At 43.8% G+C, this 27,904-nt stretch overlaps 2 protein-coding genes across 5 annotated transcripts in view; both read right to left on the bottom strand.

Annotated features, from left to right (window-relative positions):
• Positions 1-416: 416 nt before the first annotated feature.
• LOC106580392 (annexin A2) lies at positions 417-10,585 on the bottom strand. The gene is made up of 13 exons (XM_014161401.3): positions 10,439-10,585; positions 5,516-5,582; positions 5,237-5,339; positions 4,968-5,062; positions 4,685-4,798; positions 4,048-4,138; positions 3,819-3,898; positions 3,303-3,362; positions 3,107-3,197; positions 2,909-3,004; positions 2,509-2,567; positions 2,161-2,271; positions 417-2,058 (listed from the first exon to the last, which is right to left on the bottom strand). The coding sequence occupies exons 1-13, from the start codon at positions 10,441-10,443 to the stop codon at positions 1,996-1,998; spliced, it is 1,035 nt and encodes a 344-aa protein (XP_014016876.1). The 5' UTR covers positions 10,444-10,585; the 3' UTR covers positions 417-1,995.
• A 647-nt stretch (positions 10,586-11,232) lies between these two features.
• The window catches only part of LOC106580371 (rho guanine nucleotide exchange factor 2), a 56,401-nt gene continuing 39,729 nt past the window's right edge, over positions 11,233-27,904 (bottom strand). For all 4 annotated transcript variants that reach the window (XM_014161356.2, XM_014161366.3, XM_045702569.2 and 1 more), the window contains 19 exons: positions 26,579-26,741; positions 20,987-21,054; positions 20,791-20,854; positions 20,453-20,585; positions 20,097-20,350; positions 19,594-19,844; positions 18,734-18,859; positions 17,341-17,458; positions 16,856-17,104; positions 16,613-16,689; positions 16,244-16,416; positions 15,991-16,058; positions 15,635-15,826; positions 15,113-15,211; positions 14,934-14,992; positions 14,721-14,813; positions 14,216-14,602; positions 13,851-14,025; positions 11,233-12,750 (listed from right to left, as the gene is read on the bottom strand). In XM_014161356.2, coding sequence (XP_014016831.2) covers positions 12,689-12,750; positions 13,851-14,025; positions 14,216-14,602; positions 14,721-14,813; positions 14,934-14,992; positions 15,113-15,211; positions 15,635-15,826; positions 15,991-16,058; positions 16,244-16,416; positions 16,613-16,689; positions 16,856-17,104; positions 17,341-17,458; positions 18,734-18,859; positions 19,594-19,844; positions 20,097-20,350; positions 20,453-20,585; positions 20,791-20,854; positions 20,987-21,054; positions 26,579-26,741 — 2,811 coding nt within the window. In that variant the 3' untranslated portion in view covers positions 11,233-12,688. The remainder of the gene's footprint in view (positions 12,751-13,850; positions 14,026-14,215; positions 14,603-14,720; positions 14,814-14,933; positions 14,993-15,112; positions 15,212-15,634; positions 15,827-15,990; positions 16,059-16,243; positions 16,417-16,612; positions 16,690-16,855; positions 17,105-17,340; positions 17,459-18,733; positions 18,860-19,593; positions 19,845-20,096; positions 20,351-20,452; positions 20,586-20,790; positions 20,855-20,986; positions 21,055-26,578; positions 26,742-27,904) is intronic.

Raw genomic sequence — 27,904 nt, 5'->3', positions numbered from 1 at the left:
CTGATAGACATTCATTCACTGTCAAGGTGTCCCTTTTCAATAGCTGGACATTGCACACACACACACACACAAGAAATTAGCCAGTGGTTCACCAACTTTTTAATGATGTGACCCCAACTAAGCTTTTGGAATTTGCCTGGGCCCCATTACGTGAAACAAACCAGTGTTTCTTTTCATGATCCAGTCAGCAGTCAAACCTTTTATGTTTAAAACTAACATTTATTATTTATTGTTTTCAACTTTGTACAAGTTTAAAGTTGCATTATTAAGGAACAGTTACATGTGGTTTTTGATGTGATGTGATAATCATTGTGCGATTGTGTATTTATTCGTCTCATCATAGGATCCAAACTCTTTGACTCAAAAATCCAAGGCTGCCAACATCACTGTAATGAACACGATAGGAGACAGAGAGCTGGTTTCAAGCGCAGGGCGCAGCAGGTGTTTAATGTAAAGGACCACAGGAGGAGGCAGGTAGCTGGGTCCAGGGGCAGGCAGAAGGTCATACAAAAGGGCAACAGTACAGGCAGGGAAAAGGCTAGTAAAGTCGTCCGGGAGATCGGGCAATAGGTTGATAACAGGAAATCCGATAGGCTAAAGTACAGGCAGGGAATAGGCAAAAGGCGTTGTTAGTGAGGCAGGCAAAAACTATCATACATGGGAGGAGTAAATTATGGGAAAAACAGAGCTACGAATAGAATTGTGTCACAAAACAAACAATACCTCACAACGATGGGGTGCAAAGAACTGAACTAAATAGTGTGTGATAATGACATACAGGTGTTTAAATAGGTGATCAGAATTGAGGTGATTGGGATCTGTAGAGTGAGCTGCATTCAGGGGATCTATGCGTTTGAGAGTAAGCTGGAAGGTGGGGTGGAAAGTGAGCTGTGTTCAGGGGATCTATGTGTTTGAGAGTAAGCTGGAAAGTGGGGTGGAAAGTGAGCTGCGTTCAGGGGATCTACGTGTTTGTGAGTGTGAGTTGGAAGCAGACGTTACCATCACATCTGATTAAAACCGATTGAATCAGGTGACACCTCTTGTGGAGCTTCGGAGTGGCAACAACATAATTGGGGGACGTGGTGCATTGTCTATATAATGGTAGAGGAAACACTGCCATAGGATGAAAATGCTTCTATTTTTACTGATTGACAATCCATAGGCCCAGCCAGGCCTTGGTCATGGTGGGAGGGTGGATAATGGTGGGGAGGGGATGAGGGGAGTCTGAGACGCTAGCTATGAGATGCTTGAGGGATTTTAATACTTGCTGGCTGACATTGACCTGGGATTAGGACAAACAGAGGGAGAGAGACACTTAGAATTGGAAGCGCCTGGGCTCTGTTCCCCACCAACTCACACACACACTAGATGATATTCATAGAAGTAGAAACAAAGGTGTGAGATGTTTGAAATTCGGTTACTTTAAGGCAAATTACCCTTTCATAATGGTTAGCACTATGGTTGAAATAGACTTGGTCAAATTATAGCAAAATGTGCTGAAATATCAAAGACATGTAAATTGTTTAATGGAGTGACATAATACCAGTTGTTAGGTTACAACAACGGAAATAATATGTACTTGTCACGGATCCCTCCAGAACTGTCATTACGTACACCTGGTCTCTATTCCCAGTTGATTAGTAATTGTATAAGTGTTCCCTTTGTTCACCATTGTCCTGTCGATTATTGTTCCAATGTCCGTTGGTCGTGTGAGTACCTGTGCTGTGTTGTTTTGGCTTTCGTGCCACGTATATTGTGCAGATGATTACGGGTCTCGTCCCATGTGATAATCATTGTGCGATTGTGTATTTATTCGAGGTACTCCTCGCTCTTTTGTTTGGGTCTCAACCCTGTCTTTTGTATAGTGTTTGTTTGGTCGTCGTCGCCGTGCCTGTACATGGGACGCTGTAATTTGGATAAATAAAAAACCCTATCACGCATTCCTGCGCCTGTCTCCCGATCCCTTTATACCAGCGTGACAATACTGTGTGTAGGTTACAGGTCTTCAGATCGACACAAGGCTAGGAGAGCCTGCTGCATCTCCCCTTTGTATTCTTTCTGTGGGTGTGAGAGAGAGGGACGTAGTTATGACAGAGTTACAAACTACAAACCTTTCAGAATGAATATTCAATGTATTGGTGCGGGTGCATATGTTTTCACCTGCAATGTAGAGTAGAGTGAAGTGTTGGTCAGTTTGCGATACTCGATTCTCACACAGAGGAGGTCCTCTTCACTGTGGCTGATAAGAATCCCCTGCACTAAACTGCCTTTCTGCAGGACACATGCACAATAAACATACACAATTTGAATGAACCTGGCTTACAGAAGACTCTGCCTCGAGACCTGACACAAAGGCACAGAAATCGATAGTCTTACAAGATCGCAATGCCCACTACACTTGCTGACTACACCTCACAGCACAACAAGTATAGTCATGTAGCCAGTGTGAGTCTGGAGTAGAGTCACTAACAGAATGTGGAGTAGACCATCATATGAAATGAAACTTACCTTAATGTTGCTGTGTAGACGCTGGGCCAGGAACAAAGGAATACTTGGGATGGAGCCAACTACAGATGGAAAGAATCAATAAATACTGTTAATTAATGTTTGTCATACACAAACACACATAAGCATTTGAAGAAGTTGAAAGTTAGTCTAGCACAGAGCAATTGTGGGGCGGCAGGTAACCTAGTGGTTAGAGCGTTGGACTAGTAACTGAAAGGTTGCAAGATCGACTCTCCGAGCTGACAAGGTAAAAATCTGTCGTTCTGCCCCTGAACAAGGCAGTTAATCCACTGTTCCTAGGCCGTCATTGAAAATAAGAATTTGTTCTTAACTGACTTGCCTAGTTAAATAAAGGTAAAATACAAAACAAACAAAAAAATGATTGAACAAGGCTATGTCTTACCCAGAGTGCGGAAGCCAAGCCTCAGGTCCCCAGAGAAGTGACTCTGTACTGTTTTATCCACAGTCTCCCCTCTCAGATCCTCCAACCTGGATAGCACTGAGGGAAAGAGAGAGCATGGAGGGTGGTAATGGAGGCTACAGCCATATTAGGTCTAGGAAGAGAGACAGCGAACGGATAAAAGAGAGATTTGTTTGTTACCTCTGTTGAGATGGTTTGAGTCTCTCGTGGTTAACACCTGAATCCAGGGGGCTGGGTCCTTTTTCTTACCATTCACAGCATCATTCAGAGCCTACCCACACAAACACACACACACACACACAAAGGATATCAAGAGTACTGCCTAATTGGAGAGAATTTCTGGAGGTAATTTGGGGCTTTGAAGAAGAACACTCACCTTAACATCCTGGTCAATGAGCTGATAATCAACCATCTCCTTTGAATTCAGCTCCTCCTTCTGTTGGTATTAAAGCACAAATGGCACCTTTCAATTAGTTCAAATTAGGACATTATTTTTCTCTGGCTGATCTATACAGCTTACTCTGTGCAAGGGGGTGAAAACTTGACAAGGCACTCTAACTTACTATGCCTATATAGCATTCCCTCTTAGAAAAAAAGGTTCCAAAGGGGTTTTTCGGCTGTCCCCAAAGGAGAACGCTTTTGGTTCCAGGTAGAACCCTTTTTGGGTTCCATGTAAAACCCTCTGTGGAAAGGGTTCTACCTGGAACCGAAAGTGTTCTACATGGAACCAAAAAAGGGTTCTTCAAATGGTTCTCCTATGGGGACAGCCAAAGAACCCATTTAGGTTCTAGATAGCACCTTTTTTTTCTTAGTGAACTCTACGTAGATTGCAATATTGAGACAACCAAGTCTAAGACCAGAACGAGAATCTGCTAAAGAAGAGTGGCAGTACCTTGAGTATGGCCAGTACCAGCTTAGTGAAGTCTTTACTAGTCTCACTGATAAGATCATTCTCCAAGTAACGTCCAAACTCTGTAAACAAAGCAGAGTAAGACTACAGTAGGGCACTCTGTGTGTGTGTGTGTGTGTGTGTGTGTGTGTGTGTGTGTGTGTGTGTGTGTGTGTGTGTGTGTGCAAATATTGCAAGAGTGTATGTGTTACCCATAGACAGTAATTCTCACCCTGTTTGTAGGCAATAGTGGCATCTTTAAGCTGCTGTGGTGATTTGGTACACAACACAGCCAATAGACTCTCTTCATCTGTACCAATACCCTGTAACAAACAATTACACATTTAAAGTGATTCGTTCCAGTGATGTAGCCAAGTCACTAAATCTTGAGTCCAAGTGAAGTCTGAGTCCTTTATACTCGAGTCACGAGTCCCTTGGTGTGCTAAAAGTAGCTGTCAAACCATTTTTTAAGTTAAATATCATTACAGTGTTGCACATTTGTAAGGCTAAATAGATAATACAGCTATCTAACATTTGATGGTGTTAAATTATGCAAAAGAGAGATTTTCTGACAACAAAGTCACAACTGGCCAAGTCCAAGTCACCACTGGTCGAGTCTGAGTTGAGTCTGAGTTGAGTCTGAGTTGAGTCTGAGTTGAGTCATGAAAATTGTGACTTGAGTCTGAGTCAAGTCCGAGTCCTGGGCTTGAGTACTACAACACTGACTCATTCACACACACACCATACACAAAGACCCACACATTCATTCAAACCACATTATAGTACATACAGTAATTACACTCCTAAAAATACAATTAACATGTATTACATTACAATGATCATTGAAATAACAGGTGATCTGCTCTCACCTCCATGGTCTGTCTGAGGCGATGGGCGTCAAACTGAGAGGGGGTCATCATCAGCCCCAGCATGAGTTGCTCCAGCCCCCCTGACAGAGCTTTCTTCAGGGCAGGACACAACTCCTACAGAGGGGTAGATAGAGACTGTTGGGCTGGGTTCCAATGCCATATATCACATCCCTTCCCACAGTCCCCTTACAGATGTAAAAGTAGTCAATAGGTAGGCTGACAGATCCACAAATTGTTAGGCTGACAGATCCACATAGTGTTTCAAACAGGTAGTGACAGTTACCTTCTGTGTGAGGTTATGGTAGGACTCCGCGATGCTCTGTCTCTGAGCATTGTTTCGATTGGTCAGGATTCTCACCAGAGTGTTCACGTCACTGGCTAATACACTCACACACACATATTTTGAATACCTCATCCAATATGTATGTATGATACTAACTACTTCAAACATTCACACTATCAGATAGATGAAATTCTCAGGCAACAAATTGTTTTCAATGAGCTATGGTACTGATTTACTTCATTAGTGGACATTCAATCCTCGAATAGTACCTTTGCTCTCCAAGGCAGTTTGAATGTCACGGGCATCCTTCTCTGAGTTGAAGTTGGGGAAGGGTCGCACAGTGCCCAGTGTACCCCACCACATCGCCTGGGACTGGACAAGACAGGGGAGAGAGGGGTGGTGTCACTGAGTCACTACAGTAAACCTCTATCACTGACATTTACTGTCTAGCTTCCGTCATGTTGCGTTTAGCCTTTCTATCTTTTTAGTTTAGTCCAGATGAAGGAGAGGAGATGAGAAAGTTTCTTCAGAGATGCAGGTTCACTTACACTTGCTTTGGGAGGGGTATTTTGCATAGACTTCAGCAGAGCTTCCATGATGGGAGTGACAGAGTAACTGCGATTGAGATTAGGCATAATTAGTGTTGGGGTTATTTAACATGTAATATATACAGTTGAAGTCCGAAGTTTACATACACCGGAGTCAAATACATTTAAACTCAGTTTTTCACAATTCCTGACATTTAATCCCAGTAAATATTTCCTGTTTTAGGTCAGTCAGGATCACCACTTTATTTTAAGAATGTGAAATGTCAGAATAATAGTAGAGAGAATGATTAATTTCATATTTTATTTCTTTCATCACATTCCCAGTGGGTCAGAAGTTTACATACACTCAATTAGTATTTGGTAGCATTGCCTTTTAAATTGTTTAACTTGGGTCAAACGTTTCGGGTAGCCTTCCACAAGCTTCCCACAATAAGTTGGGTGAATTTTGGCCCATTCCTCCTGACAGAGCTAGTGTAACTGAGTCAGCTTTGTAGGCCTCCTTGCTCGCATATGCTTTTTCGGTTCTGCCCACTGTCACGGCTGTCGAAAGGAGAGGACCAAGGTGCAGCATGTGTGTAGTTCCACATTTTTATTTACTCTGTGAAACTAGGCAATACATCAAATAACTGAAAAGAAAACAACAAACCGTGACGCAGAGGAGAAACAAACACTACTCAAAAATAATCACCCACAAAACCCAGGAAGAAAAACCTCTACTTAAGTATGATCTCCAATTAGAGACAACGAGGACCAGCTGCCTCTAATTGGAGATCATCCCAAACAAACCAACATAGAAATACAAAAACTAGAACCTAAGAACATAGAAATAGAACAAACCCACCTGTCACGCCCTGACCTACTCTACCATAGAAAATAACAGCTTACCATGGTCAGGACGTGACACCCACAAATTTTCTATAGGATTGAGGTTAGGGCTTTGTGATGGCCACTCCAATACCTTGACTTTGTTGTCCTTAAGCCATTTTGCCACAACTTTGGAAGTATGCTTGGTGTCACTGTCCATTTGGAAGACCCATTTGCGACCAAGCTTTAACTTCCTGACTGATGTCTTGAGATGTTGCTTCAATATATCTACATAATTTTCCTGTCTCATGATGCCATCTATTTTGTGAAGTGCACCAGTCCCTCCTGCAGCAAAGCATCCCCACAACATGATGCTGCCACCCCCGTGCTTCATGGTTGGGATGGTGTTCTTTGGCTTGCAAGCCTCCCCCTTTTTCCTCCAAACATAACGATGGTCATTATGGCCAAACAGTTCTATTTTTGTTTCATCAGACCAGAGGATATTTCTCCAAAAAGTACAATCTTTGTCCCCATGTGCAGTTGCAAACCGTAGTCTGGCTTTTTTATGGCGGTTTTGGAGCAGTGGCTTCTTCCTTGCTGAGCGGCCTTAAAGGTTATGTCGATTTAGGACTTGTTTTACTGTGGATATAGATACTTTTGCACCTGTTTCGTCCAGCATCTTCACAAGGTCCTTTGTTGTTATTCTGGGATTGATTTGCACTTTTCACACCAAATTACGTTCATCTCTAGGAGACAGAACGCGTCTCCTTCCTGAGCGGTATGACGGCTGCGTGGCCCCATGGTGTTTATACTTGCGTACTATTGTTTGTACAGATGAACGTGGTATCTTCAGGTGTTGGGAAATTGCTCCCAAGGATGAACCAGACTTTTTCTTTTTTTTCTGAGTTCTTGGCTGATTTCTTTTGGTTTTTCCATGATGTCAAGCAAAGAGGCACTGAGTTTGAAGGTAGGCTTTGAAATACATCCACAGGTACACCTCCAATTGACTCAAATGTTGTCAATTAGCCTATCAGAAGCTTCTAAAGCCATGACACAATTTTCTGGAATTTTCCAAGCTGTTTAAAGGCACAGTCAACTTAGTGTATGTAAACTTCTGACCCACTGGAATTGTGATACAGTGAATTATATGTCACGACTTCCGCCAAAGTCGGTCCCTCTCCTTGTTCGGGCGGCGTTCGGCGGTCGACGTCACCGGCCTTCTAGCCATCGCCGATCCACTTTTCATTTTCCATTTGTTTTGTCTTTGGCTTACACACCTGGTTTCAATCCCCCAATTACCTGTTCATTATTTAACCCTCTGTTCCCCCATGTTCGTTTGTGAGTGATTGTTTCTATGTAGGAAGGGCTGTTATTGTGGGGTCTGTTTTTGTATTGCATTTATTATATGTTGAGTAAAATACGTTTTATTTACTCATATCTGCTATCCTGCGCCTGACTCCTATACACCAGCTACACATAGACTTCCTTACATTACAAGTGAAATAATCTTTCTGTAAACAATTGTTTGGAAAAATTACTCGTGTCATGCACAAAGTAGATGTCCTAACCGACTTGCCAAAACTATAGTTTGTTAACAAGAAATTTGTGGAGTGGTTGAAAAACGAGTTTTAATGACTCCAATCTAAGTGTATGTAAACTTCCGACTTCAACTATATATAAAATATGTATACAAATATTTAAAATATGCAATGCAATATTAAATATAATAAAACGGGTTGTTTTGAATCCTGGATGCTGATTGATTGTTAGCAGGGTATTTTTCATGATAATTGCCAAATACCATGATTCCATAATTCAGATTCACGTATCAATGCAGTTCAGTTGTCCAACTCTGCATTGATACATTTACCATTGATAAACCAGGTACCCAAACTACAGACATTAGATATTTTATGCAATGGAATGATTGTCTTCATGTATCAATTCACAAACAAATCAGTGATTAACAAAGGAAAGGAGGAGGAAATAGAAAGAGTTTTTGAACAGGGCCACAATGGTCGGTGAAGTCCATTACTTCATTGCCCTCTAGTGTCGCAAACGTACGGAAGAGTATTAGGAATAAGTGAAGAGAAGAGATACTTGTATTATTTTCATTTTTTACTACAGTATTTTTTTTTAAAGTGGGAATATTTCGAAAATAAAATGGCAATATTTCGAGAATAAAGTGTCAATATTTTGAGAATAAAGTGTCAATATTTTGACAACAATGTCTCAGTTATATTTCAATATTAAAGTAGGGAATTTGGTAAAGTGCATGTCTCCCTCACTCCCTGTTGCTGTGCGTGCCACCATTGAATTGCCCGCAGTTATATGACCTGGTGAAACTATACTTTAGAATTGGCTTTAGTAACAAGGAAATCCTTTCTCTTTTAGCACATAATAACCATATTATTATATGTAGGCCAACCCCCTGTCATGGACCGTGCACAGCAACGGGGTAGGGGTTTGGGTAAAGCCCCGTCAACGACAGTAATTTTACGTTCCATTTTTATAATCTAACAGCCAACAGGTCTAGCCTCTAGCCTCTATAAAGTGAACAAGTGGTAGCCTAAATTAGCGGTATAGCTGAGACAAATAGCCTATAACGGAGATGATGTCCCTGTTTTGGGATATGCATCCTTGAAAACGTCACCGATAGATGGATAGTGAAAGGAGATAATATGCTAGGCTACCAACCAAGTACTGTCAGATCAGGGATTATTTCTTTATAGCCTATCATAATGTATCTAATAGGGCTATATTTAGACCAATGACTATTTCTAGAAAGGGAGAATCCAACCATGAATATATTCAAACAGTGCCTCAGATTAGTTGATTTGCGCATGCATGAGATGTCCTTGAGTTGCCTCCTCACACAGACACTTGCGTTAAACCTTTGCATCATTGTTCATTCCTCCCGCAGCTGTTGGATAGGCCTATCATTTACTTTCACTTGCCCACTGTAATATAAGATTACGGTACTCAATCTAATGGGCCGCTATAGGTTTATAGTGTGATGGAAATAGCGGTGTTGTAGCGAATTTGGAAAGCCGTTTAATATTGGACACATACACACGCATAGCCCCCGGTACCCAGGATCCCAAGATAATTCGTTTTATTAGGTGTGATAACGTAGCCTACTAGCTTATCGTTAGAAATATGGTTGTCATAAAGCGGAAATACTACCATTAGTAAAGCACCATGGATAAAGTCGTTATTAGTTCCCATTATGCACAGATTTTTGCAAGGTTTTCCCCTAGGCTACGCAGCAGAACGTAGCGAATTCGGAGGACAGACTGCAGGGACTCAACCCCAGTTCTCTTCGCGTTCAGTGACAGTTGTTTCTCATAACATGGATTTTGAAGTGTATGCGCAGTCTGAAAAAGCCAGAGGGATACTTTGTGTGTGTGTGTGCGCGTGCTTGTTCGTGCGAGTTATTAGATCATTAGATTGATACGCGTGAGTGCACAGTGACGCCTGTTTGAACCAGTGCATTATATAATTAAATTGATGGCCATTTGTTTGTTTTGCCCCTACTTTTTACCGCCCACACACACACACCTGCATGCATACACACACAACCCAACCCACCGCACTAACCAAATCCCCTACATTCATCTTGAAATAAAACTACGACTTTATTCTAGAAATATTGACACTTTATTCTAGAAATATTTTGCTACTTTTTAAAGTACTAGTTTGCAAAAAAAATATAATTCAAGTAACGCCACCCCTTGCTCTTTTTTTATTCACTTGGCTCTAATACTCTTCCGTACAAATGAAACTTCGGCGTTGTGTCATTTCTGCTTGCGTATCACAAAACTCAACATCTGGCCAGAGCAAGCAAATAGTCCTCCGACCTGACTCTACAGACTCTAAATTCCTCTCGTCTCTGGTGATGTTGCCTAAAACAGTCTAGAGTGGTGGACTCCTTCCTGAGATTCCTCCATGTGAAAAAACGCAGGGAAACCCAATTTATTTTTTGTGGCTTATCACCATATCGGTTTACAAAAAGAAAACGTACAATTATGAACTGCATAAATCAAAGATTTATATTGTTAAAAAATATATTTCCCCAACAATGTATGTCATTATACAGCATAATGAAATGAAACGCACCTCATAGTCCCGTTTCGTATCTGCTTGACAGGAGAGGTCTCTGAAATGACTTGACGTTTTAGTCTGTTTCCAAGACAATAGGGTGTGGCTGCTGCTGGACAGATAGGATATGGTTATGCTGGACTTGAAGCACTCACTCATTCCTTTTATAACCATGGGCGTGTCTCAATTGATAGGTAGGCTATCTTGGCTGTAGAAATTCCTGGCTATGGACTCCCTTACAAAAAACCCCACATGATTTCACATGTGGAAAATCACATGATTTCACATGACATTTCAAATGTGAAAACGTGTTTTTGGAACACTTCACATGTGATCACGTTTTCACATGTGCAGTTTCATGTTATCACATGTTGCTTTACATGTTGTCATGTGTTATCACATTAACTTCACATAAGATCACATGAAACCATGTGTTTTGGGAACACTTCGTGTGTTCACATGTGACATATCTGTGGTTTTTCCGTAAGTGCACTAAGCCTACCTGTCCATTAGTTCAGTTAACCGATCTGATAGGAAATGGATAAAACCTGGAGTAAAACCAATACATGGTAAGGTAGATGGAGCTATAATAAAATCACTTGTGTATCCAGTACTTTCATGTGGAAAGTTGGATATCAGACACACTGTCACACACACACACACACGGAATGTTGCACACCTGTCAGAGGGCGACCCTCTCTCAACACACACACACACACACACACACACACACACACACACACACACACACACACACACACACACACACACACACACACACGCGCGCACCAATAACAACTTCCAAGACACTCTAGATTTCTGTAAGATTTATAAACCGCACACAAAATTAAAATAATTATAAGTCAAATAAAAATAATAAAAAGACAAAATTACAACATTAACGTTAAAAAGTCATTTTCTTTTTTCAGAACAGATCAAATATTTATACAGACAAATACTTCTTATAGAATATATGTAACATATAAAGGGAAAAAAATGTATTTTTTATGTAGTTCAAACAAGGAAACACCCTTTGAATCCAGTCAAATAATTTACATTCCTACATAATACAGTCGCTTCATGGTCAAGGGGTGAGCTCAAAGACAGTCTGAAAAATGTTGACTTTTTGTTAAAGGAGGTTTTGGTTGGTGTCAGTGTTGCTGGTGGAGTTGGCTGGTAGCAACAGTTTATCATCCTAAAAACCATAAGGGTCAAATACATTAGAGACGATCAAAGTCAATTCCACCTGCAAATCTGAACTCACGATTAAGTACAGTGTAAACCACGTTTTAGTAGTTCAATTTAGTAGTTCATGTATGAAACATACAACTGTAGATTATAAAAGAGGAGAAAATATTCCAGGTACAGTCAGTCAGATTAGTCAAACCTTATTCTAAGGATGCAATTCTTTATCCTAATTAATATATCAATGATGTTGTTTTTTGGTTCAGTATGCTCCTTCTGTGTGTATCCTCCAAAAGTCAGAACAGTTCATTGTAACCCCCCCTCCCCATTTGTATAAAATATTCAGTATAAAACCCCTCATGGTGGCTCACTACTGTTGTCTTCCTAGAAAAAAGAAACAATTTGGTTTATAAAAAGCACAAGAGTTTTCAAGTGTTTGTGTTCAAGAAGGAGTGGGGGTGAGAGTTGATTAATACCCACACATTTTTTTAACAATGATATACAGTATATGTATACCCTCCTTTTTCCTGTCCCGCCCTCCTTTACTGGTCTAAATTCAGTTTCGAATCAGTAAGCTCCACCATCACAGACAAACCAGGTCTGTAGAGAGGTGACACTAAATGTACAACAATGACAGGCAGTTACAGTACAGAATAGTTCCTACTGGTATCAGCAGACACCTATAGATCTACAGTCCACCATTAGAATTCCATTGTTGTTACGAACCGGCTCCTCCTCTTCACCCCTAATCCCTCTCTCTTATTAGTTATCCTTGTTTTGAAAAGGGAAAGAAGAAACGAAGAGTGGGATTGGAAAAAGGGATTCAATCCCGAGGATGAAGCTTTTAACATAACATTAGAAAAACATATAACATCTCCGAACTAACTTATACCATGATACAATACACAATTCCTGGGTAGGCTTTCTATGCCAAAGAAAGACGAATAGATGGAATCACTGAAGATAAGTTCTATCAGGTCTGGTTGGTTGGAGGTTGAGAATATGTTGGTCCAGCTCTCAAGTCCTGTTTTCTGGTTTGCGTATCCAGTTTGAGGTCAATGTTAACTCAGAATAGTCTCGGAATCAGCCTTTGGATTCCTGCGCTTCCGGTCCGCACTCGCTCTCCTCCGGGATATCCTGGAGATCTGAGGAGGTCATTGAAGGTTACTGATATGAATAAACATGTTATTAATACTTTTAATAATGTTTGAATAATGTGTTGATCAAAACAGGACTAGCTAGCTCAGTAATATAAATAGAGGTTCCAATCAAGATGAGACTGGAGGAGTACTGTTATGTACACTGAGTTAGCAGACATTGACTGATACAGTAAGGACTGTGGACAGAGGGAGTTAAATATTGTCAGAGGTATCCACCCTTTAAGCACACAGAAAGAAAGAATGGGGAGAGGTGCACTGATTAAGTGAGTAAGAAGGGCATAAAAAACAGTGACTGTCTCTCAATACTCTAAACGTCGCCTCTAAACCTACCATATACTGTATGATCAAAGTTGTATGAAAATGTATGAAAAGTGTGGAGACGTAAAGAGTGGAGAGGACAGAGCGCTATTATTGACTATCAACAAGCAGCCATTAAGAGAGGGCAGGGAGATAGAGGGAGGGCAGGACATGGTGCACAAAACTCTGTCTACTCTAGAAACAGCTGAGAAATCGGTGCCAAACAGATAGCTAGAGATCTGACGTGGAGACACACCTTCAACATGCAGAGATAGAGAGTGAGAAATATGGCAGGGCTGAAAGAACATAAAAAGTGTGTGTGTGTGTGTGTGTGTGTGTGTGTGTGTGTGTGTGTGTGTGTGTGTGTGTGTGTGTGTGTGTGTGTGTGTGTGTGTGTGAGACTAGGTAAACTAGGTGTGATACGGTTAAAGGTCAGAAATGTGTAAAGATTAGTTGTCATGGACACCATAGGGATTTTTTGGGAATTCCATGGATTTGGCCAATTCCAAAGTTATCGAATCATAGACCTCTTTATTCCACTGATTACACCCTACCAATGACTAATACCTTAGTGGCCCTAGACATTCCTTCTATCTGATTTTTTTACTCCACATTCAAACGTATACATATAAACAACAACTTAGACGCACATAAACAACGACTACATCTCATCTGCCCAGACCAGCATGCTCACACCTCCATCCCTAGTGCCTGCATTACTGTTTTCCCTTAGATATTCCAATTTCTCTCAATACAAGAAAGATACACACTGTGGGTCAATTACTCACCTCTTGGACTGTCAGAGCGTGGTGAAACCTTCACTACATCCGCCTCTTCCTCTTCCTCCGACTCCTCCTCACTGCCTTCCTGTACGCCGTCCAATTGGTCCACTTGTTCCTGACAGGCCAATGGGGCAACAGGGCTGGGCTCGCCATCACCACTTCCTCTTTTTTTAGCAGGAGCCTAGTAAAGGAGAAAAGTCATCATATCCTGTTTGAGCTCACCTACAGATCAACCACTAGTGCTTCCTGAATGGCTTAGTGATTCAGCCAGTTGGGGTGAGGACTGTAAGTCTACCTAAACCCAAACACACTTGACCCCAAACTCCTACACTTGACATTCACACACCTCTGCCAGATGTTACTTTGCTCACCTGCTCTAAGGCTGTATCATCCACCACGATGTCTTCGTTGCTGCCTCTGCTGCCTCTCCTGCCCCTCCTGCCCCTCCTGCCCTTATTGTCCCTGATCTGCTGCTCCAGCTGAGCCCTGGCCCTCTCGCTCTCCCTCAGCCTGGCCTCCAGGGGGTGCAGCCTCCCCACCTCCTCCTGCAGCAGATCATGCTGCTTCTGGAGCATGGCCATCTCCCCCATGGCTGCCACCGTGCCCGCATCCAGACCTGTGTCACGTGACATGGAACGGCACAGCCTGGGGAAGGAGTTTGGAGGAGTGGGGGTGGGAGTGGAGGAACCTGAAGAGGCAGGGCCTGTGCCCTCACGGAGGCGGAGCTCGAGGACAGAGTCCTGGTGAATGACGGCGGCCTGGGAGAGGGAGGGAGAGAGAGGAAGGAGAGAGAGTGAGTTTTGAATCTAGGTTGGAGCTGGGGTGTAGGGAATACAAAATGCCTCAAATGGATTCCAGTGTGTCATTCAGCCTCACCTGTAGAGAGTGGAGATGAGCACTGAGGTTCACAAGCCTCTGACACACCTCCTCATTTAGGGGTCTGTCCTGTAGCTGGTTACCATTTCTGTCCTGAGAGGATAAAAAACACCCACAAAACATCAAGTCATTATAAACTGATTATGTATTACAGTCACAGTTGTGGGTTATGTATATGTTATCCAACCCTAAGGCACAGTCCTCCTCTCTCACCTTGGACGCTGGACTTCCTTTTATTTCATGAGTTCCGTTGACGGAGATCGAATCTCCATCTGTAAATGGGTGGGACAGAAGGAGAGAGAAAGTGAGCTGATTGGTTAGTGAGAGCTGAAACACAGTAGAGACCACCCTCCACCATCTCCCGCGGGCAAAGACAAAGCAAAACCACTCACTGCTCACTGGCGCCCCTTTGTGGTTCTGGTCATCATTGGTACCGTTGGACTTGGGAAGCTCTATGTTGGAGCCCAGCAGCAACTCACTCAGCCTGTCAACTGATGAAAGGAGGGAAGGAGAGGGAATTAAAAACTAAAAGAAAAAAAGGCATAGCAACATTAATACCACAATGTAACATCGTCCTAGTCACTGAACAACACTACACCCAGGGGTTAATAACAGAGGTTTCGTTGGTGATCTCAGATTGACTTCTGAGAGGTTCTGACTAGCTGATACTCATACTCTTATAGGGTGCTCATTATTTAGTTCTGCCTCTCTGTCTGCAGTGTTAAGCTCTGGGTTAGGCCTAATTTAATACCTGCCTCTCTGTAAGACGGCATTAACCCTCACCTTACCCTCTATGGCACTGACCTAAGATGACCCAACCCTACACCAGCTTCTCACCTCACTATTAGGTTGTGAAAAGTCAAACTGACCATAGATCAGGAATTAGAATGAAGGTAAATTCTACATTCCCTTACCCTCTGAGATGGCGTCGGTGAGTAGGTATTCCGCCTGGGGTGCGTAGGGGGTGTCGGCCCGGAAGATGTTCCTAGAGTTGGTGGGGGGCGTGACCTCCTGACCCCCACCGGTGACCTCAGCCAGGTCAGAGAACAGAGTCACTCTCTCCTGGAGGAGCTCCAGCACCTCTCTGTCCTTCTGCTGGATGTCAGCTAGAAACACATTCGAGTCAGTAAGATGCATCTTCAGGTCTAAAACAACAGAATATTCAGAACCGTGCGGATGTTGTCTATTAAGGGAAGATAAATAGACAAGTGTAGCACAGGAATGATGTAGAAAGAGAAGGGTGGAGGGGTGTGAGGAGAGGAGGCTGTACCTCTGAGTCGCCGCAGTAAGGCCTTGTCCTCTGTCTCTATCAGGGGGAAGTCCTCTCTGGACGGACAGCTGGAGGGAGAGAGAGAGAGAGAGTGAGAGTGAGGAGAAGGTGAGGTATAGTCGGGATAAGGATAATGCCGGGGCATAAGGAAGGGCCCTTAGGACTCCATTAAGGATAATAGAGAATTCTCTAAATTGAAATCGGCAGTGGTCTGAATGAGTTGAGTAGGTTTGTGAGTATTACAGTAGCTGACCTGCTGACTGTCTGCTGTATGAGTCTCATCCAGTTGTTCCTGTCGTCTCGTGAGGCGCCGTGCAGCTCGTACATCTCTGGGGGGGTGGAGTCACTGATCAGGAACATCCCTCGCTCCTGATTGGCTATGTCCCTCACGATCAGGTTCTTCAGAGACAACACTGCAGGCTTGTCCTAAGAGAGAGAGAGAGAGATAGAGAGACAGAAAGAGATAGAGAGATAACACTTAGACTAAATAAAGTTAGATGTGTGCAAAGGCAAAGACAGAAGCAATGGAGGACCTGCTGAACAAAAGTCAGAAAGCAGAAGAGATGAGTAGAGAGGAGAGGAGGATGAGTCAGATGAGTGGAAAGGAGAGAGGCAGACTTACTATGCAGGGGAAGAAATACTTCTGGTCTTTCTCCTGCATGAACACCAGGATGTCTGTCATCAGCAGGACCTGCACGTCTACATAGACACACAGAGTGGAACATTGATAAAGATACATAGAGTGTGCACCCTCGTTTCTCTACACGTATTCTGTAAAGATACACAAACAATCATACCCCCTTTATCTCTCTTCCTCTACCTCTTTCTCTCTCAGATACACACACACTCCCTCCCTCCTCCCTACCTTTGAGTCTGGATCCTTGCGTCTTCCACAGAAGCGTGCCCTCGTGGAGGAGCGTCCTGCGGAGCAGCTCCCCTCCCCTGAACACCCCTCCTCCCCTGACCTCCGCCTGGGCCCGGGGATCCAATCTGGCCCTGATCTCCTGGAGCCTCTGGGTCCGCTCCAGCTCTGCCACCTGCTGGTCCACAGAGCTCAACAAGTCCCGGATCAGAGACAGGGACTGGGCTAGGGACTGGGCCTCCTCTTCACTGCCTGTTGGGGGGGGGGGGGGGTCAGTTGTATTCAAAGGAGTGTCTTGAGGTCAGTTGTATTCAAAAGCCTTTCAGTTGTGTATGGTTATTCTACTGCTGTGTATGTAGTGATTATTCAGTTCTTGTATTTTTTTTTTTGTCTTCTCCCTGAGCTGTAGTGGCTGTTCTGTGTTCAGCTTTTATGCTGTGTAAGTATACTCACTAAGCTTCTATAGCTGTTCTGGGGTCAGGTCTTACCCTTGGTGTTGTCCAGGATGCGCTGGATGAGGACAGGGTATTTGGTGATGCGTTGAGTCACCAGCAGGATGCACTCCTGGATGCCATGGCGACGCAGCAGGGGCCCCCGGCTTACCCTCTGATTATGGGATGGATGAGATTTAATACCACTTATTATATATTAAGCAATAAGGCCCGAGGAGGTGTGGTATATGACCAATATACCACGACTAAGGACTGTTCATATGTACAACACAACGCGGAGTGCCTGGACACAGCCCTTAGCTGTGGTATATTGGCCATATATCACAAACCCCCGTGGTGCCTTATTGCTATTATAAATTGGTTACCAACAGTAATTACAGTAAAAATATATATTTTTTGTCATACCCGTGGTATACCGGCTGTCAGCCAATCAGCATTCAGGGCTCGAACCACCCAGTTTATAATGGCCAATTTAGCATGGCAAGGGTTGTTGTTATGCACAACGCGAAACGAAGTGCCAGGATACAGCCCTTAGCCGTGGTATATTGGCCATATACCACAAACCCCCAAGGTGCCTTATTAATATAATAAACTTCAATTGGACATTAAACAAGTATTTGTGCGCCATACCCTTGTTTTATAATATACTATAATTACCACTTCGGCATTAAATGTAATAACACTACTAATTTGAATGTGTAAAGTAAAAGAAAGGTATAGATCCATCTATAGGGGCTGAAGCCCAGGAGAAATCCCATTTTAGAGACTGCCAAGAGTGTGCAAAGCTGTCAAAGGGAAAGAGTGGCTACTTTGAAGAATCTCAAATATATTTTGATTTGTTTAACACTTTTTTGGTTACTACATGATTCCATGTGTTATTTCATAGTTTTGATGTATTCACTATTATTCTACAATGTAGAAAATAGTATTTATTTTAAATAAGAAAAACCCTTGAATGAGTAGGTGTGTCCAAACTTTTGACTGGTACTGTTAATGGCAGTAAAGATATGTTAATTCATGGCCATTCCATAGGAGCATGATTGGACCACAAAGTTAGGATATTTATGAAGGTTTTGAGGCCAGAACACAACCTTGTGACTACCGTTAGTTAGGTAATAAAGCAGAAATAACTTGTTTGTGACTCTTTATTGAATAGAACATCTACAATGTGATAGTTGTTTCTTCTATTCAGTGTTATCTGTTCAGCACTCCTCCTAGCTAAGGCATGTGAGACACCCTCAGCTGGCACCTCCTGACACGGACTGCTGAGCTCCCACACACACACACACACACACACACACACACACACACATTTTAAGCATGCTCTTGGGCCTTCCCCCTTCTCTGTACCTCTAACTCTTCTCCCTCCCTGTGACCCCCCCCCCCCCCCCACCCCACCCCCACCCCCCCCTCTCTCTCTCACTCTCACCCGTATGAAGTGCTGAAACCTCTTGTCTCTGGCCAGCAGTTCCTTGTACAGTTTCACAGCTTTGGGGTGGCGGCTGCAAAACTCAGCATAGGCTTTCCTCATCTCATCTGCACACTGACCTGAGAACTGAACACACACAATAGGTATCAACTCAGTCAGTGTGTCTGTGCATGTGTGTATAATATGTTTAGATTATCAACTCAGTCAGTGTGTCTGTGCATGTGTGTATAATATGTTTAGATTATCAACTCAGTCAGTGTGTCTGTGCATGTGTGTATAATATGTTTAGATTATCAACTCAGTCAGTGTGTCTGTGCATGTGTGTATAATATGTTTAGATTATCAACTCAGTCAGTGTGTCTGTGCATGTGTGTATAATATGTTTAGATTATCAACTCAGTCAGTGTGTCTGTGCATGTGTGTATAATATGTTTAGATTATCAACTCAGTCAGTGTGTCTGTGCATGTGTGTATAATATGTTTAGATTATCAACTCAGTCAGTGTGTCTGTGCATGTGTGTATAATATGTTTAGATTATCAACTCAGTCAGTGTGTCTGTGCATGTGTGTATAATATGTTTAGATGATCAACTCAGTCAGTGTGTCTGTGCATGTGTGTATAATATGTTTAGATTATGCATATGTTCGTTGGGTGTTTAGTATGAATGCATTCTAATGTTAATGGATGGCAAAGTTGTGTGTGTGTGATTGTGGATGTGTGTGTGATTGTGGATGTGTGTGTGAGTGTGTGTGTGTGTGTGTGTGTGTGTGTGTGATTGTGGATGTGTGTGTGATTGTGGATGTGTGTGTGTGGGTGTTTGTCCTAACGTCTGAGTGTTTGTGCCCAGTGCGTTTCCTACCTGTTCAGTGAGTATATCTCCCAGCTGGTTGATAGTAAAGTTAGTAGTGCTCCCGGGGGCCAGGCTGTGTGTGCGTCGTGTCATAAGCTGGGAAAGGAAACGTGTGTGTAGCGCCATCAGCTGCTCCAGACAGGGGAAGACGGCGTGCGCCACGCCCGGCTCCAGCAGCACCTCGTCCAGCATGCCCTGCCGGAACACCCCCTCCATGATCCGCAGGGTCCTCACGTGGTGGAACTCTGTCTGGATCAGCTCTGAGGGGGGCACGGAGGGGAGAACAGACAGAGTTAGGGACATACAGTACCTTTACATAACACACACACACAGAGACAGCGAGATAGAGAGAAGAAAGGGATCGAGAGAGAGAAAGAAAGAAAGAGATAGGAATAGAAAGGAATATAGCGAGAGAGAGAGAGAGAGAGAGAGAGCGCGAGAGAGCGAGATAGAGAGAGAAGAAGAGAGAGAGAGAAAGAAAGAGAAAGAGTGGGTAAGAGAGGTGTTCTCACCATAGATGACATCCTGCCTCTTGATGATGTCTTTGCGGTGCGTCTGCAGGTAGGAGGGGTCTACGGCCCGGCTCCAAGAGTCAGCCTCAAAGTCCTTCCCCTCCCTCTCCAGCTCCTCCAACATGGCAGCATAGTACACCTCCCCCTCGTCGTTGAGGGACTCCATGGACATGGCTCTGTTTCTGAAGTTCAGGGAGTCTGTGGACTGAGACAGGATCCTCCGCAGCCCCAACGGTGAGTCGTCATTCAGATTCCTGGAAACACATTTTTGAACACAACAGTTACAAACAACTTCATATCAGCGCCCTACTCGCATAGGTAAACCAACTGATGACTCCACACAGCAGCCTGCTCACCCTGCGAGGTTTTGTGTGGAGACACTCTTGGAGAGGGAGAGGCCAGAGCGGACACGGCGGGCGCCCAGCAGGGACTGACGGAGACTGTCGGACGGATAGATGGCTGAGCTGGGCCGCTCCTTCATCATAGGGGCTGGAGAAAGAGAGAGAGACAGAGACAAGGGCTTCAATTGAACTTTTCCTGTCCAAAAGGATTTAAATCCATATGATGATACTGCAGTGGCATAGACCAGCCAACAGGTGGCAGCACCCCTATATTCACATGCAGACAGGAGGCATTAATTGCGAAAGAAGGAGAGGAAATAAGATCGAAGTTGTTGAGGAAAAAATCGACTCACTTTTGGTCCTCAGAGCTACGTTCTGCAGCGCGGAGCTGTTCCTCACCAGGGCTAGCTTCTGTTGCTGCAAAACACACAGAGAAAACACGTTTAGACCAATGTCTCATCCAACAGTCAACTTCTCAAAGAATAAAGGCCCAACTTTTGCTTTTCATACATAAAAAACCTTTCCTTTCCCCTCTCTTCCCTCTCTTACCTTTTGTTTCATCTTGGCACAGTTGGCCAGTGTGTCTCGACAGCGGTTGTGGATGGTGACGTTGCAGGCTGCAACACAGAAACACAAAGATCAATTTCCCTGACACTCCACAATATCTGCATATGCACTGTTGATAAGAATGGTAACTAACTTCATGAAATCACGAGACTATTTTTGCGGCACTTGTCATTACGGTCAAGATGCTTACAGAGTGATACACATGACTGGTGAAAGGTTATGAAAGGTGCCAACTCTTTCTGTTCAAGATAGGGTTATCAATGACACATTGTACATTTGATACTGGCACTGACTCTAATTCCATGTGACAAATAACCCTTGAAACCTATGCTTTCCGACACCAAGTAAAATGTTATCACTGTTATTAAATCACTCCTATGTTTCAAAACACCCCTTCTCCTCTCCTCTCTTCCCTCAGCTTTACTCTCTCCTCATTGTTAGAGGGGCTCCACTTCCTGGCACATGTTTTCTTGACAGGAAGCTCTCCTGGAATGGCGCTGGGAGGTTGAAGCGATGTCTGAGGCAGGTTATCGGTGTGTAAGTGTGTGTGTGTGTGTTCTGAGTACTGGGAGTGTTGTTGCGTCAATATGAAACGGCCTAAAAGTGTTTATGAGAGTTCTTGCCCACTACACAGGGTTGTCTTTGTTCTAAGCGCAGCCCAAGGCTAGACACACACACACACACACACACACACACACACACACACACACACACACACACACACACACACACACACCGCACATGCGCACACAAAACATAATCTCCCTTACAAAACTCTACATATTCCTTAACTTTAGTCTTTCCAATGTCTCTACCCAGATTCCACATTTGCTACCAAAGCAGGCTAAATACAGCCAAAACACTTGTCAGAAGTATGCTTTGCTTTGGTGGGGTGCATTTCCTTGGTGCCGTTCCTATTTTCAACCAATAGTTTCCACACACATGAGAGGGAACACAGGGCTAAAAATACACTCTTTCAGGGTGTGTTCTCCATAAAAGCCAACATTTCACAGAGCATGGACTCAGCTAACACGCTTTCTACTTAAACCTCAGAATGAGAGGCACACTCATTCATCGCTCAAACTCTCACAACACATGCAGACCTTTACACACACACACACACACACACACACACACACACACACACACACACACACACACACACACACACACACACACACACACACACACACACACACACACACACGATTTAAACATACTCAAAGCCCCTCACAAAAACACACAAAGCCCCTCACACACCACTCCTTACAGAAGGACAGACACATCCAGTAGACATTGTCCCCGATGCTAAAACAAACAGACTAGACCCCTTGCTCACTAAACCAACATGCCAGTGTTGGACCAACACTGTTGGTGCTGAAACGATGGCTGCCTTCTCCAAGGCTCGTACAGACATTTGGAAAGTACTGTTAGACCCTTCCCCTAAAGCTCAACACCGCTGCAATGCTCGGAAACTAGACTGGAGACTGGAGAGTGGAGACTCGACAAGAGTCATGGCATACTATTATAGATGTGTCCATATAGAGTGGATCTCCAACCTAGAAATGCTTTGGGGTTTCAAATACTGCTTAGAATCCCCCCTTCCATATGACACTATATTATTTACAGTTCACTTGTCTTTAGCTAATTATCATATTTATTTGTATTATTTGTATTATTACATTATGAACACCTGCTCTTTCCATGACACAGACTGACCAGATGAGTCCAGGTGAAAGCGATGATCCCATAATGATGTCACTTGTTAAATCCACTTCAATCAGTGTAGATAAAGGATTTTAAAGCCCTGAGACAATTGAGACATAGATTGTGTATGTGTCATTCAGAGGCTGAATGGGCAAGACAAAAGATTGAAGTGCCTTTGAACGGGGTATGGAACAGTAGGTACTAAGGCACACCCGTTTGTGTCAAGAACTGCAAAGCTGTTGGGTTTTTCACACTCAACAGTTTCCCGTGTGCATCAAGAACGGTCCACCACCCAAAGGACATCCAGCCAATTTATCACAGCTGTGGGAAACATTGGCGTCAACATGGGCCAGCATTCCTGTGGAACGCTTTCAACACCTTGTAGAGTCCATGACCTGACGAATTGAGGCTGTTCTGAGGGCAAAAGGGCGAGGAGGGGAAGGGCGGGGCAATTCAATATTTAGAAGGTTCTTAATGTTTTGTGCACAGTGTATATCCCCCTATTGTAGTCTGTGTGAGAGTGTAATCTAGGGCCCTTAGATTACGTCAAAATGAGCCAACAATGGCCTGGTCGTCTTTATCTGTGTCTGAGGAGGTAATCTCACACGTACTGACACAGCGCTACGCAGAGGCTACACACAATAAGTTACACCCTGCTGGACACCCAGGGACCCTATTTGTCAGTTATCTGTTCATGCAGAGAACAATAAGATGTGAAGCAGGAAATTGACGTGAGTTCAAATGTTGATGAAAATAAAAACAAAATGTCTTTCTCTGCAGTAATGCAATAAAGGGTCCCTGAAATGAATTTGAAATAAATAATAATAAATAAAAGCTACCCATGTACTTCCTTCAAATTCAAGCCAAACATTGATGTACAACGAGAACGCGTACTGAATTGATTGAATACCTAGACAACATTGTAAAAGCATTGACGAGAAATCCTCCCTGGTGACTCCAAACCGGAAACATCCACTCAGACATGAAATCAATGGATTCTCCCAAAACAGGCGGTGCTACCTACTCCCCACACACACACACACACACACACACACACACACACACACACACACACACACACACACACACACACACCCAGCCTAAACATATGTCTCCCCTGTCCCAATTCACAGGGGACCTCAGATAGCAATCCCGATGCTGGACAATGTTATGACCCCGTATTAAACGTCTCTGGGTCACTGAGGCAATATGGCTCCATATCAGACCACTGTGTTAAACGGGAGTGGGGATAACTGTGTTACCCTCAGCTCATCCATCATTATTACTGTTAGGGACCACTAACGTCTGTGGACGCAGAGAGGAAGAGGGATTGGGACTGTGTCTGTACGTTCGTGCAGACCTGCCTGTCTATGTGTGTATGTCTATGTGTGTATGTCTATGTGTGTATGTCTATGTGTGTAGGGTCTATGTGTGTATGTCTATGTGTGCATGCATATGTGTGTGTGCGTGTGTGTTAACACACGTCAGTGTGGCAGATTGCTTGTTAATCTCCCACACTCCAACTGCCAGATGCACCATTTCCAGATTACAGTCGGGGAGGGAGGTAGCAGCTGTGTATTGGGGCAAGAGGGGGAGGGAGGGGGGGGGCATCCACCAAACAAAGAGAAAAGCCCCTCTCTCAACAGACAGTGGGCTTCATCATAGACCTACTGTATAATCTACTGAACCTGCATTCTGTAATGTAGTTACACTATAGCTACTTTGTCATTCTCCATCTCTATATTGGGTCGTACAGGTCTAATGGTTGTGTTGCATCTGATTACAACATATTAGCAAACTGAGATGACAGTGACACGATAACACAGGAATGAATAAAAGGTAAAAACTGTGAAAAGTATTAGTTCAGTTTCACATCAACCTCCAAGACAAACTGACTATGACTGACCCAAGGCATGCTGCCTAAACCAATTTAAATTCTTATCTAATCTAAATCAAATAGACTCTCCGCTGAAAATATCTTAACTGGCTCAGAATTGGAATATATGAACAGAGAAGCCAACAATGGTATTCCCAACCTGAAATAGCCTCACAGCCGTCTCACACCTCAGTCCTCCCTCCTACTAACGCATCCGCTCTCTTTCTTTTTTACATTCTCTCCATCTCTCCAGTGTAATTTGCAATGATAATGAATTCATGCCCCCTTCCGCCCAATACGCACAAATACACACCTAGACCTGACCCTCTGGATATAATTATGCCCCCAACCCAAATCAATAGGCTATGATCAGTGTTCTATCTAAACTACAGCTGCTGTACCTCTTACCTCCCACTGCAATCTCTGTGCCCACCGTCTCTCTCATTCTCAAGTACCGGAACACTCTCTCTCTCTCACACACACACACACACACACACAAACACCCCCCCCCCCCCCCCCCCGTTCGGCAGCAGACGTGTAATCACACCCCATGCCAACAGCCTTCCCACCCCCATGCCCCTCTGTACCCCCTCCCTCCCTCTGTGCTCCCCTTCTCTGTCTGTCTGTCTGTCTGTCTGTCTGTCTGTCTGTCTGTCTGTCTGTCTGTCTCTTTGAACCTGGTCTTCAGAGCCGTAGGGGTCAAGGTAACGAGGTCGAAGACGGAGCCACTATTTCTTCAACTTGAAGGACAATAAACTTCATCCATACATCAATATTCAATCAAAATAGGTAATAGGGCTTGATAAGAAGACAAAAAGCATCCCTCTTGACCTTTACGTTTGGATTGATTTAATGATAAATACAAATGTCAATTGACTATGACTGTCAATTGAATTGTCTTTGCTGTTGCTGTGGGGGCAGTGTAGTGGTGTTGCATGGTATAATGCTCGTTTCAAAATAGGGTAAGCAAAACAAAAATACAATTGACAGTATGGACTTCCTCGTTCTATCTCAGGCAAACTCCTCTCTGTCTGTTAGTGTCATCATGCATCCTCTATACAGCTCTGTCTCCTACTCTGTCTTACTTGTTCGTTAACTAATATCTCCCTCCCCCTCTGTCTCTCTTGACCTGAGAACTGATGGCCCCTGAGGAGTCTTTTCACTCAATATGTTCTCCTCCACCTCCTCCTTCTACCCGTCTTTCCCCCTCTTTATCTGTCCTCCCTTCTCTCTGGATCTTCCTCTATTTGTTTGCCCCGTTTGCCCTGGAGTCTGCCTTCTCCCATTCCACCCTCTCTCCCTCTTTCTTTCTCTCTTTCTCCCCCAGCTGTTCCTCCAGGCCAGTGGAGAGAGGGGCAGGCCGTCTGATCTGTGCTCCCCACACACTAACACTATTGTCTGGGCCGGGCAGGGGAAGGGAGAGGGTTCTCCTAGAAGTCAACAGCTGATTGATTCTCAAAGGGAGGGAGGGAAGGAAATGGAGAAAGAAGGGAAGCAAAGAAAAATACTCTCTCTGTTTCCTTCCCTCTTTTTCTCAGTTATTTCCTTCTTTTGATCCATCTCTTTGGCTCATATGTCTCTTCTACCTTTATCTTTATTGACCCACACATCCTACCCCATCTCTCTCTCTCTCTCTACCCATATTGTTTGAATCTTCTTTTTCTAGCCCCAATCTCTCTCTCCTGCTTCCTCCTGCTGTTCTTTTGTTCACCCTTTCTCTTCCCAAGAAGAAAGAGAGACAGTCACACTAGACAGTCACTAACCTCACGCACACACGCACGCACGCACGCACGCACGCACACAAAGGTCATCCTCCTAACAGTCCAATAGGACAACCCTGGGGCAAGATGTCTGTTGGTCCACTGATCTGGTGATGCATCAATACCCTGATAATGTTGTCGCTAATAACATTAGGCTTTTGTCTGGGCCTTGTGAATGTATGTACTGCCTACAATAGTGTGTGTGTGTGTGTGTGTGTGTGTGGTACTCACTGGGGCAGCTGAGGGCCTCTTTAGCGGTGATGCTCTTGTTGCAGGCGGAACAGAGGGTGGTGGCAGACACGGTGAGGGAAGTGAAGAGGTGTCCGTTGCTGTAGCGCGCCTCCCGCTCCCGCGCCTCCTTCTCCCTCTCCTTCATCCGCTCCTTCTCTTTGTTCTGTAAACAAAGACACAAATCAGCGCCAACCGATGCAATCTATGAGATCATTTACTGTCAGGTCTCCTCGTACTGTATATGCAGCATGCACTTTGTTTCATAGAGTAAGTTTCACTGGATGAGGACAGCTGGTGCATGAGGAATTGTAAATGTGGTGTTTTCAGGAATAGTCTCCCTCGCCCTCCCACTCAGAGAGATTGACAGCCTGAGGACCGTCTTTAATCTCATTGTTACACTACAGGGCTCTCCATGCTGCCTCAGCATAACTCAAGTGCATTCAGTGTGAGAGTGTATTCAGTGTGCGTGTGTACGTAAGCAATTGCGCCTGCATGTGTCCTAAGAATGCGCGTGTGTGTGTGCACTGCGCTAATTAGTGTAGGTGCATGTGCGTGCATTTGCAATTGTGTAGGTGTGACTAAAATGTGAATGTCCTGGTGTTACTTTGCCTCTGTAACATCCAGCTGTTCCTAGCATGGTGGCTTATATTATAGCACACATTTTAGTTCCAGCCTGTCTGTCTGTGTCCAGACCAGAGCACCAGTTTATGCTGCTGGTTGTGACTCTGGCCGCGCTGCTAAGTAAGCAGAATGGTCAGGTACCAAACAGCTTCTCACAGCCGGCGGCCTTTTAGCCACAAACTAATCTCCTGATGTTGTGAACACAGACAAAGTAGTCGATCTTCAGTGGCTTCGTCGCTCTCTGTTTTCCTAAATGCTCTCAGCTAATTATCAACTCAACAACACGTGGTGTTACGATGAGGTTGTGTATCCACTGTAGCGAGAGTATATGACTTCCAGGTGCTTCCAGTAGGTTCTCAGTAAGCACTTTAGGCAATTATTTATGTTCAAGGGGATAACTCTGCCATCACATTTGTTTTGGAAATTGCTCAAAATGGTATTCCATGTCATATAATCCTTGTGCATCACCATAACTGCTAATACTACCAAAACAAACAGATCAAAAGCTGTTTTCAAATACCCAACCGGTCTATTGTCTTCAATGATTCTGGTTGAACTGTATTTTCTAAAATATTGACATGACATGATCCACAAAGCACTTTGCCAGAGTTTGTAGTAGTAGGGTAGTAGTAACAGTAGTACTACACTCTAAGCACATTTTTTTCTATCTAAAACCTAAAAGGGTTATTTGCCTGTCCCCATAGG

The sequence above is a fragment of the Salmo salar genome, chromosome 02 (assembly GCF_965601325.2).
Source record: "Salmo salar chromosome 02, fSalSal1, whole genome shotgun sequence".
Lineage (NCBI taxonomy): Eukaryota > Metazoa > Chordata > Actinopteri > Salmoniformes > Salmonidae > Salmo > Salmo salar.
The sequence above is the reverse complement of the archived record's forward strand: the minus strand, read 5'-3'. Positions and strand labels throughout refer to the sequence as shown.

Excerpts from the sequence above, each read along its gene's own strand:
- LOC106580392 (XM_014161401.3), bottom strand. Across the intron at positions 5,063-5,236 it reads AACTGCCTTGGAGAGCAAAG|CCAGTGACGTGAACACTCTG; the intron begins GTACTATTCGAG and ends TGAGTGTATTAG. Across the intron at positions 2,568-2,908 it reads GCTTGGCTTCCGCACTCTGG|TTGGCTCCATCCCAAGTATT; the intron begins GTAAGACATAGC and ends TTCCATCTGTAG.